The sequence below is a fragment of the Nematostella vectensis genome, chromosome 14 (assembly GCF_932526225.1).
Source record: "Nematostella vectensis chromosome 14, jaNemVect1.1, whole genome shotgun sequence".
Lineage (NCBI taxonomy): Eukaryota > Metazoa > Cnidaria > Anthozoa > Actiniaria > Edwardsiidae > Nematostella > Nematostella vectensis.
In genome coordinates, this window is record NC_064047.1 from 13,782,814 (window position 1) to 13,795,045 (window position 12,232).

Below are 12,232 nucleotides of genomic sequence, written 5' to 3' on the forward strand. Positions count from 1 at the left end.
GTTATTCATAATCAGGACACAACTGTATTGGAGAATTTACCTGTATGCTCAGATTCACCAACTGAGACTTGGCTTGATACATCAACTGAGATCTTCTTTGACATGGAACTCCAATATTCCTGATCCACTACAAGACGAACTCCACCCTCCATACAAGGCTGATCCACGGGTTTCTCTGCTAGACTCGATAGCTGGGATAGCACTTCATTCCTGATGGACAAGACATCCACATTATTTGCTTCCCTGCACATTCTCTCAGCAAACTCCAAACTGCTACGAGCACTTGCAAGTCTCATGGATAGATTCTCTCTCTGGGCAGTCAGCTGCTTCTCTTGCTTCTGACAAGCTGACTCGATCTCCCCTCTAAGATAAGATCGCATCTTCTCAAGAGCCCCTATCTGCTTATCAATAAACTGATCCAGATTCCTCCTGGTTACAAATTTATATTCGTTAAGATGTTGTTGAGCCTTTTCAACCAATGCCATCGCCTGTTCAATGTCGGTGATTTTTGATGTAACTTTTTTTGCTCTTTCCAATATTTCTTCTTTCTCTCGGGCGATAACATCACTTGTGAAAAGGTAATCATGATTTTTATGATCAACAACGGTGCAGTCCCGGCAAATTACTTCCTTACAAGATTCGCAAAACAGTTTCAGCACTTCACCTTCATGTTTGGTGCAGTAGGAAGTTTTGCTCATTGCAAGTAACTTTCCGCTTTTGATCTCATCAAGACTGAGGATAGTATGGTGTTGCAACGGTCGAAATCTCTTATGAGCCGAGATACACTGCTCACAGACAAAGTGATCGCACTCGTTACATCTCCCTTGGGCAGGCTCGCCACTATCACACATTTGACAAACAGTTTTCTTTTTGGAGTCTACAGGTGTCAACAAAGGAAGAACAGAGATAATAGTATTGATCATAAAGTTCACCTTCAAACTCGAAACATCAGCCGGGGAAATCTAAGAGAAAAAAAAACGGTTTAATGAAATTCGCATATCACCATTTAAAAATCAAAAGGGAGGACCATTTTAGATCAGCCTTATTGTGGTCTATACTACGCTGGATTGTATTAATATAATAATTAATTTTTATAATTAAACTGTTTAATACTCATAAACTATCAAAAGAATGGATATAAATTTCTTGTGGAAAGAATTTAAGTTCACAGTGATTCGTACATATTTAGGGAAAGTTCATTTATTATCCCGAGGGGGGGTGGGGGGGTGGGGGTTCGTGAGGATTTTGATAAAAGTAAGGAAAAAATGCCCCACCCCTCGAGAAAACCCGAAGAAAGAAGGAGCAAAGAAGGGAACAGCAACGCCAATGTTGAAGGAACGCGAGCAAGGAATTCGCTGAAAACATTAATTCGGAAAAAGTGAAGGCACTCAATTTCTCAAATGTGCGACTAAATACAGGTTGTCAACCTGATAAGGGTTGTTGCTATAATTGACACAGAAGAAGCAAAAAGGCTTTTTGTTCTTCTCCACGCGAGAAAAGCGCAGCAGGAGAAAAAAAAAGAAAGAGAGAGAGAGGAAGACAGCTTGTAGCATTAGAGCGTTTTGGTAATGATTTCAAATATGGACCATAAGCATATAGCGTAAACCATGAAAACAAAAGGTGTATACAGGTTTACATAGCATCGATGAAACGTAGTTTAATACATATCCTTGACTCCTGGATTGTGCATGCCAAATAACTGGCCGCAAACCGAGACTCTTTGAAGCAAGAAGTCTGATTTGACACTTGGTCAAATTATTTAGAAGGGACAACACCCAAAGAAATTAGTGACCCCCATTTTTAAAATCCACACACATTCGGCACCTCCCCCTTTAGACCTCAAAAATTTCTCAAGGCCCCCCCACAGTATCCTCACGCCCCCCCACAACCCCTCCCTCGGGATAATAAATGAACTTTCCCTTAGTTCTCAATTGAAAAGCACTATGTTGTTTAAATCAATTTAATTGTTGCAGCAAAACGTTTGTTACACAAGTTGTGCCAAGATCATTTAACTAATGGATGTATTTTATGACAGATTACCTGGAATTCCGCCTTACAGAGGGGGCACACAAGTTTTCCTCTCCCTTCAGAGTGCACTGCCAGCTCTTCCAGGCAGTGCCGACAAAATGAGTGCAAGCAAGGCAGCACTCTAGGATCGGTGAAGTGCTTTATACACAAAGAGCACGTCACCTCATCCTCGAGGCGCCTGCTGGCGGATGTTGCCATTTCTTCAAGAAAAAACTAGAAGAGCATAAGAAAATGGTTATTCCATTGCTACTCATATCAGCACTACAAACACTATCAATATCCCTAAGAATTCTCTTATTTCTGCGATGATATACATAAAAAAACTATGAATTATCAGCGCTGGAGAAGTTGCAGTCCAAAGCAGTATTGGGGTAGGTATTAGATGTTTATTTTATTGTATTATTTTTGCGATTTTGGTGCAAGAATATCAAACAAAACAATTGGAATTAAAATGTGCTTTCATGTTCAGAACTGTAACAAACTGTAACAGAAACATGCGTGAGTTTATTAAATTTTAACGCATCCCAGTTTTCATGAAACTTTCGCGTCACTTTTTTTTCACGAAATTGTTAAAATCGCAAGATTAAAGTGACGCGAAGATAAAGAAGAATAAGGTATACTATACCAATTCTGCACCTGTTGGACATATATTCTACCTTATGACTAGGTGAAGCGAAGATATTAAGTTTATTTCCGAGTGGTGGAAACAATATTTTACGAGTGAGCGCAGTGAACGATCTTGTTGACAATTTTCAGCACCGGGGGGGGGGGGGGGGGGGGGGGGGGATGGGGGAGGAGGAGAGTGTAACACATATTAGGGACCTTCCCTAATAAGTTGAATCACCCTAAATGGGAGGAGAAAAGCTATCCTTCAAACAGTGGAATGTTTGGTAATTAACATGTCTTTCTCTCGCCGAGTGTCACAAACTGTGCGCGAAAATAAGGCCTCACGGATTTTGTGTATTTGTCAGTTTATTGGCTATGGACCCAACGCTTTTAGAATACACTAACTAGAGGTCTATCACAAATCATGCATTCCGATTGGCTGAGCTACTAATGATTTATTAGTGATAGACGATGAGTAGAGAAATTCTCGGGAAAAAGGCGGCTGAATCGCGATTTGACGAAGTTAGCGGCGACTTAAGGAACGTCCCTGCTTCAATAAACTATAAAGCAAGTCAGAAGAAAAAGTACCAAGGAAAGATAGAACTGGAAGACACAAATGCACACGCCAATCAATCGGCGCAAACGACAGTCGAATTTTCCGTTTCGTTCATGATGTATTCCTACTAGCCAACTAGCCCGACTTTACGCTCAAATGAGCGTCTAGTTTACAATAAGTTTACATTTTGCAGAATGGAAGCCAATCAGAGTTTATTTATCCAAGAAAAGAAATAAAGATGAGCTTAATCGCTGTCTCCAAGAATTTAATGCTTTGGTTCGACAAAAGAATGGCAAGTACAATGGTTTATTTGCAAAGAAACTTAGGACAGGTCGCATACGACTAAACCGTGCTGTCTAATTCGGCCTTAATTAAGCTGCTTAGTGAGGCGGCACCTAGCTTGGCTAGTCAGTGAAGGCTGACTTCGACAGCACGATTCAGTCGCATGCGACCTGTCTACGACATGTCTTAGCCCTGAATAAACACTACGACTTTTTCAGTCGAGCATCGTAGCCGAGTCGTAGGTTGATTTACACGACCCGAGTTGTAGATGTGTTGCGGGCAAGTCGCATACGGCTAAATCGTGCTGTTTAGATCAGCCTTAATAAATCAAGTATAGATTGCCAATTAGACATGCGAAATACAAGTCTTTGGGAAAAAAGTAGGTTAAACATAATCATTTCGAATTCCTCGAATGTTTCGTAAATCGAATCGAAAGCGGAAGTGAAACTCATTTCACGTCACCTCTTCAGCTTTAACACGCCGAAGACAAGTAAATAGATCCACTTTTAGACGCCTTACAAATAAAGGAACAGCTAATAGCTAATATAGGGTGGAAAACGCGATATAAATACCTGTTTCTTGTCGAAATCTTCTCAGACGAATCTCAACTTACGATGGAAGGGTCTGATCAACCCTTCGGGAAAGACGCAAAGGAATCTAGACCCTAGTCCCCCACGCAGTCACTCAGACCGCCCCCTGTCACGCAAGGCGAGCTCAGCAGTCACATGCGGAACCAAACAAAACAGAAGCAAACAGCGATGACTTTGATCGCGAAGAATTCTGCACCTCAGATAAGGCTCAATATTTTCTAGTCTTCCTAGACTTGAATATTTAGCTCAGTTGCCATTGGACCAGAGTGAAGTTAGTTCCTTATTCGCAGTTCCTTTTTCGTCTGTTTCCTTATTCGCTCAGTTCCTTATTCAAATCTGGGGGGGGGGGGGGGTACTTACATGATACCTTTTAATTCGAGTTGAAACAGTATTTAAGCATAACAGTTTATTCAGAACAAGTCCAACAGCATTTTCGTCGGGTAAATTTGGATGCTTTAACGTGCTCGCTGCTAAGCGGAGCTGTGAACATGAGACTCTATCTGTTACAAAAGGTCAAATTACGCAATGCGTGCAATCGCTTTCACGAATGAATCTAGCAAAAGAGAGGAAATCTACCTCTCATCTAATAAATGTATTTGTATCTTGGGCTTTCTTTCCAAACGCATTAATATATTTAGAGGAGAAATATTCACGCTTTACTTGACTACGTACGCGTGTAGAAGGAATTTGACCTTGCTAACAAAACCACAATTTGACAGATAGTGCTTGTCAATAAACACCTTGGCTACTAGATAAGGCTCTGACAAAACAAATAGATTAGTGCAGTGACACTAATAGGGAACTGTTCCTTATTCAAGTTAGTTTTCGCGAATAAGGAAATGGAATCTCCCAACGTCCGATTTCGTTTTACGACTTATCCGAATAAGGAATAGACTATGAAGAGGATTGTCAGTGTTTGCTCATCATTTCTCAATAAATGAAAATGAAATTTCGTAACGCCCGATTTCGCTTGAACGACTCTTTCGAAAGAGTTCTCGAAAAAGGAAATGGTATTTCATAACTCCCGATCTCGTTTTAACTACTTATCCGAATAAGGAATAGACTAAAAAGAGGGTTTTTTTTATATTTTCTAAACATTTCTCGAATAAGTAAATGGAATCTCCCAACGTCCGATTTCGTTTTACGACTTATCCGAATAAGGAATAGACTAAAAAGAGGGTGCTTTAGTATTTTCTAAACATTTCTTTAATAAGGAAATGGTATTTTATAACGCCTGATTTCTTTTTAAATATTTATTTGAATAAGGAATAGACTAAAAAGAGGGTCGTTTGTGTTTTCTTTTTCTAAACATTTCTCGAATAAAGAAATGGTATTTCATAACGCCTGATTTCGTTTTAACTACTTATCCGAATAAGGAAAAGACTATAAAGAGGATTGTCAGTGTTTGCTCATCATTTCTCAATAAAGGAAAGGAAATTTCATAACGCCCGATTTGGCTTTAAAAATTGATATTTTCGGCATCAGAACATTTTTAAACGACGAAATATGCCATTTAAACGTTTTTTCGGGATGTTGGCTCGTTTGTATGCCCTTTGTAGCAGACGTACCTTATGCACATAGCTTGTAGTAGTCTCTTGTATTGGAAGTCGCTTGCGCTAAACACAAAGTCGAATAAGATAAAGAAAACCCTTTTTTGCCTTTTTCGTCAACTCAATTTAATGCTTTTAGGGCAAAACTATCTACTCTACACTGATTGTCTATCTTTGTGTTTGTTTGGAGACCCAGCATTTTTGTGATGTCTTATTCATACTGGTTGAGAAGTCTATGATAAAATCTAATTTAACTGAGAAATGTAGGTTTTAGGTTGTTTATTTGATTGTGTATGCTTTTATCATATTGCGGATTCTGCTTGTTATTGCTTACAGGGCAGCTAAAGAGAAGCTGAGAGCAAAGGCACTACTAAAAAGGTAACTACAGGGGTCATTTGTGTCACATGTGCTTTGTACCCCTTGTATACGCCATGTGCCCACACCCTAATCTGTGTACCCTGTATACCCCACCCAGTTATGCACCCTTCACGCCCACCCCACGATGTGTACCCTCTATACACCTATTTCAAATGTGTTGTAACCTGCGGTGGTTCATGGGAAACGCATAGATGACTGAATATTGTATCTGAAAGCCATGTGAGTTTTCATGAGAATGTAAACAAGAATTCTACATCTTTTGAAACCTCAATTTTCATTTTATTTAGGCTTCTTTGCACATTTACTTGACACCCAGGAAGCACTGTGGGTTACGATACACAGATTCTCCTAGTTCAACCTTATTTGAAATAGGTGTACACCACCCAGCTTTACACCCTTCATAAACCCGACAATATGTACCTTGTAGACATCCACAACTTTGCACCCTTTGCCCACACCCAAATCTGTCTACTTTGTATACATCCCATAGCTTTGCACCCTTGGTACACACCCAAATCTGTGTACCCTGTATACACCCCATAGCTTTACACCCTTGGTACACACCCAAATCTGTGTACCCTGTATACATCCCATAGCTTTGCACCCTTGGTACACACCCAAATCTGTCTACCCTGTATACACCCCATAGCTTTGCACCCTTGGTACACACCCAAATCTGTCTACCCTGTATACACCACATAGCTTTGCACCCTTGGTACACACCCAAATCTGTCTACCCTGTATACACCCCATAGCTTTGCACCCTTGGTACACACCCAAATCTGTCTACGCTGTATACACCCCATAGCTTTGCACCCTCAGTACACACCCAAATCTGTCTACTCTGTATACACCCCATAGCTTTGCATCCTTGGTACACACCCAAATCTGTGTACCCAGTATACACCCCATAGCTTTGCACCCTTGGTACACACCCAAATCTGTCTACACAGTATACACCCCATAGCTTTGCACCCTTGGTACACACCCAAATCTGTGTACCCAGTATACACCCCATAGCTTTGCACCCTTGGTACACACCCAAATCTGTGTACCCAGTATACACCCCATAGCTTTGCACCCTTGGTACACACCCAAATCTGTCGACCCAGTATATACCCCATAGCTGTGCACCCTTGGTACACACCCAAATCTGTCTACTCTGTATACACCCCATAGCTTTGCACCCTCGGTACACACCCAAATCTGTCTACTCTGTATACACCCCATAGCTTTGCACCATTGGTACACACCCAAATCTGTCTACGCTGTATACACCCCATAGCTTTGCACCCTTGGTACACACCCAAATCTGTCTACCCTGTATACACCCCATAGCTTTGCACCCTTGGTACACACCCAAATCTGTGTACCCTGTATACACCCAATAGCTTTGCACCCTTGGTACACACCCAAATCTATCTACCCTGTATACACCCCATAGCTTTGCATCCTTGGTACACACCCAAATCTGTCTACCCTGTATACACCCCATAGCTTTGCACCCTTGGTACACACCCAAATCTGTCTACCCTGTATACACCACATAGCTTTGCACCCTTGGTACACATCCAAATCTGTCTACCCTGTATACACCCCATAGCTTTGCACCCTCGGTACACACCCAAATCTGTCTACGCTGTATACACCCCATAGCTTTGCACCCTCGGTACACACCCAAATCTGTCTACTCTGTATACACCCCATAGCTTTGCATCCTTGGTACACACCCAAATCTGTGTACCCAGTATACACCCCATAGCTTTGCACCCTTGGTACACACCCAAATCTGTCTACACAGTATACACCCCATAGCTTTGCACCCTTGGTACACACCCAAATCTGTGTACCCAGTATACACCCCATAGCTTTGCACCCTTGGTACACACCCAAATCTGTGTACCCAGTATACACCCCATAGCTTTGCACCCTTGGTACACACCCAAATCTGTCGACCCAGTATATACCCCATAGCTGTGCACCCTTGGTACACACCCAAATCTGTCGACCCAGTATATACCCCATAGCTGTGCACCCTTGGTACACACCCAAATCTGTCTACTCTGTATACACCCCATAGCTTTGCACCCTCGGTACACACCCAAATCTGTCTACTCTGTATACACCCCATAGCTTTGCACCATTGGTACACACCCAAATCTGTCTACGCTGTATACACCCCATAGCTTTGCACCCTTGGTACACACCCAAATCTGTCTACCCTGTATACACCCCATAGTTTTGCACCCTTGGTACACACCCAAATCTGTGTACCCTGTATACACCCAATAGCTTTGCACCCTTGGTACACACCCAAATCTATCTACCCTGTATACACCCCATAGCTTTGCATCCTTGGTACACACCCAAATCTGTCTACCCTGTATACACCCCATAGCTTTGCACCCTTGGTACACACCCAAATCTGTCTACCCTGTATACACCACATAGCTTTGCACCCTTGGTACACACCCAAATCTGTCTACCCTGTATACACCCCATAGCTTTGCACCCTTGGTACACACCCAAATCTGTCTACCCTGTATACACCACATAGCTTTGCACCCTTGGTACACACCCAAATCTGTCTACCCTGTATACACCCCATAGCTTTGCACCCTCGGTACACACCCAAATCTGTCTACGCTGTATACACCCCATAGCTTTGCACCCTCGGTACACACCCAAATCTGTCTACTCTGTATACACCCCATAGCTTTGCATCCTTGGTACACACCCAAATCTGTGTACCCAGTATACACCCCATAGCTTTGCACCCTTGGTACACACCCAAATCTGTCTACACAGTATACACCCCATAGCTTTGCACCCTTGGTACACACCCAAATCTGTGTACCCAGTATACACCCCATAGCTTTGCACCCTTGGTACACACCCAAATCTGTGTACCCAGTATACACCCCATAGCTTTGCACCCTTGGTACACACCCAAATCTGTCGACCCAGTATATACCCCATAGCTGTGCACCCTTGGTACACACCCAAATCTGTCTACTCTGTATACACCCCATAGCTTTGCACCCTCGGTACACACCCAAATCTGTCTACTCTGTATACACCCCATAGCTTTGCACCATTGGTACACACCCAAATCTGTCTACGCTGTATACACCCCATAGCTTTGCACCCTTGGTACACACCCAAATCTGTCTACCCTGTATACACCCCATAGCTTTGCACCCTTGGTACACACCCAAATCTGTGTACCCTGTATACACCCAATAGCTTTGCACCCTTGGTACACACCCAAATCTATCTACCCTGTATACACCCCATAGCTTTGCATCCTTGGTACACACCCAAATCTGTCTACCCTGTATACACCCCATAGCTTTGCACCCTTGGTACACACCCAAATCTGTCTACCCTGTATACACCACATAGCTTTGCACCCTTGGTACACATCCAAATCTGTCTACCCTGTATACACCCCATAGCTTTGCACCCTCGGTACACACCCAAATCTGTCTACGCTGTATACACCCCATAGCTTTGCACCCTCGGTACACACCCAAATCTGTCTACTCTGTATACACCCCATAGCTTTGCATCCTTGGTACACACCCAAATCTGTGTACCCAGTATACACCCCATAGCTTTGCACCCTTGGTACACACCCAAATCTGTCTACACAGTATACACCCCATAGCTTTGCACCCTTGGTACACACCCAAATCTGTGTACCCAGTATACACCCCATAGCTTTGCACCCTTGGTACACACCCAAATCTGTGTACCCAGTATACACCCCATAGCTTTGCACCCTTGGTACACACCCAAATCTGTCGACCCAGTATATACCCCATAGCTGTGCACCCTTGGTACACACCCAAATCTGTCTACTCTGTATACACCCCATAGCTTTGCACCCTCGGTACACACCCAAATCTGTCTACTCTGTATACACCCCATAGCTTTGCACCATTGGTACATACCCAAATCTGTCTACGCTGTATACACCCCATAGCTTTGCACCCTTGGTACACACCCAAATCTGTCTACCCTGTATACACCCCATAGCTTTGCACCCTTGGTACACACCCAAATCTGTGTACCCTGTATACACCCAATAGCTTTGCACCCTTGGTACACACCCAAATCTATCTACCCTGTATACACCCCATAGCTTTGCATCCTTGGTACACACCCAAATCTGTCTACCCTGTATACACCCCATAGCTTTGCACCCTTGGTACACACCCAAATCTGTCTACCCTGTATACACCACATAGCTTTGCACCCTTGGTACACACCCAAATCTGTCTACCCTGTATACACCCCATAGCTTTGCACCCTCGGTACACACCCAAATCTGTCTACCCTGTATACACCCCATAGCTTTGCACCCTCGGTACACACCCAAATCTGTCTACTCTGTATACACCCCATAGCTTTGCATCCTTGGTACACACCCAAATCTGTCTACCCAGTATACACCCCTTAGCTTTGCACCCTCGGAACACACCGAAATCTGTCTACCCTGTATACACCCCATAGCTTTGCACCCTTGGTACACACCCAAATCTGTCTTTCCTGTATACACTCCATAGCTTTGCACCCTCGGTACACACCCAAATCTGTCTACCCTGTATACACCCCATAGCTTTGCACCCTCGGTACACACCCAAATCTGTCTACTCTGTATACACCCCATAGCTTTGCACCATTGGTACACACCCAAATCTGTATACCCTTTATACACCCCATAGCTGTGCACCCTTGGTACACACCCAAATCTGTCTACTCTGTATACACCCCATAGCTTTTCACCATTGGTACACACCCAAATCTGTATACCCTTTATACACCCCATAGCTTTGCACCATTGGTACACACCCAAATCTGTCTACGCTGTATACACCCCATAGCTTTGCACCCTTGGTACACACCCAAATCTGTCTACCCTGTATACACCCCATAGCTTTGCACCCTTGGTACACACCCAAATCTGTGTACCCTGTATACACCCAATAGCTTTGCACCCTTGGTACACACCCAAATCTATCTACCCTGTATACACCCCATAGCTTTGCATCCTTGGTACACACACAAATCTTTCTACTCTGTATACACCCCATAGCTTTACACCCTTGGTACACACCCAAATCTGTCTACCCTGTATACACCCCATAGCTTTGCACTCTTGGTACACACCCAAATCTGTCTACTCTGTATACACCCCATAGCTTTGCACCCTTGGTACACACCCAAAGCTGTCTACCCAGTATACACCCCATAGCTTTGCACCCTTGGTACACACCCAAAGCTGTCTACCCTGTATACACCCCATAGCTTTGCACTCTTGGTACACACCCAAATCTGTGTACCCCATATATACCCCTACACTGCACACCTGCTTTAGACCCGATCTTGTGCATATGTTTGTCAGTGTAATGTTTCTGTGATAAATTATCATTGCCTACATTGTTTGAGGGTTACTTATTGATGAAGACATGATGCTCTGAGAAACAAACACAAACACAAGCACTATTTTCACCTGTGAAAAGATGATTCTACAATCTAGGTCAAACTAAGTGGAACACCTCTCCCCTCTTGAATATTGGAGCATATGTACTTGATCATCTGACTGCAAGGGCATTTAAAGCTAAAGAAACACTTTCAACCAGTATTAGATGGGGGAGAAGGAGGAAATGTGTTACTCAGCCAAGTGTTCCATTTTTTTGTGGATTGCAGGATACGTTTTGATTGAGGATATTAATACGAGACACCTCCGTACGTACATTCTCTATTAGAAATTCTACTAAAACTTTAGTATTCCGCAAAAAAGGGACAGATTTAGGTATTTATGCTTGCTTTTGGGGTCCTGTTGTATTTATAAACCTTTTGACTCCTTTGCAGCAATAACTACCCAACCCGCGGCCCAACGACAGTAAAAATGCTCTTGGCAGAGAGAGAAGTTAGCACAGACTGAGAAAGGGGATTTATTTTAATATCTTTTAACATAGTTACGATAAAGTTGTGGTAATTTCAACGAAGGATTCCAAATCTAAGATCTGGTGCATCAGAAAAATGCAAGAATAAAGAGTAATAACACGAACGGGAAGGGAAGAGCAAAAACCGATTTGAGGAACACACGGCGTCGGAAGGGGTAGGGTGCGGGAGTGAAGAGCAAGGAGCGATAAGACGAACCTACAAAGTCGGGGGGGATAGGGTGCGGGAGGGAAAAGCAAGGAGCGATAAGACGAACCCACAGCGTCAGA

The 12,232-nt window shown here is 43.2% G+C and overlaps 1 protein-coding gene and 1 long non-coding RNA gene across 2 annotated transcripts in view; one reads left to right on the top strand and one right to left on the bottom strand.

Annotated features, from left to right (window-relative positions):
• LOC116611725 overlaps positions 1-4,239 on the bottom strand; it is a 46,704-nt gene extending 42,465 nt beyond the window's left edge. Inside the window, exons 1-3 of the mRNA XM_048721454.1 lie at positions 4,045-4,239; positions 2,041-2,241; positions 41-962 (exon numbers count right to left, since the gene is read on the bottom strand). Coding sequence (XP_048577411.1) covers positions 41-962; positions 2,041-2,226 — 1,108 coding nt within the window. The 5' untranslated portion in view covers positions 2,227-2,241; positions 4,045-4,239. The remainder of the gene's footprint in view (positions 1-40; positions 963-2,040; positions 2,242-4,044) is intronic.
• Positions 4,240-5,692: 1,453 nt separating this feature from the next.
• On the top strand, positions 5,693-12,069 carry LOC125559752. The gene is made up of 2 exons (XR_007306420.1): positions 5,693-5,990; positions 11,871-12,069. It is a non-coding gene; the product is annotated as an uncharacterized LOC125559752 (long non-coding RNA).
• The last annotated feature ends 163 nt before the right edge of the window (positions 12,070-12,232 follow it).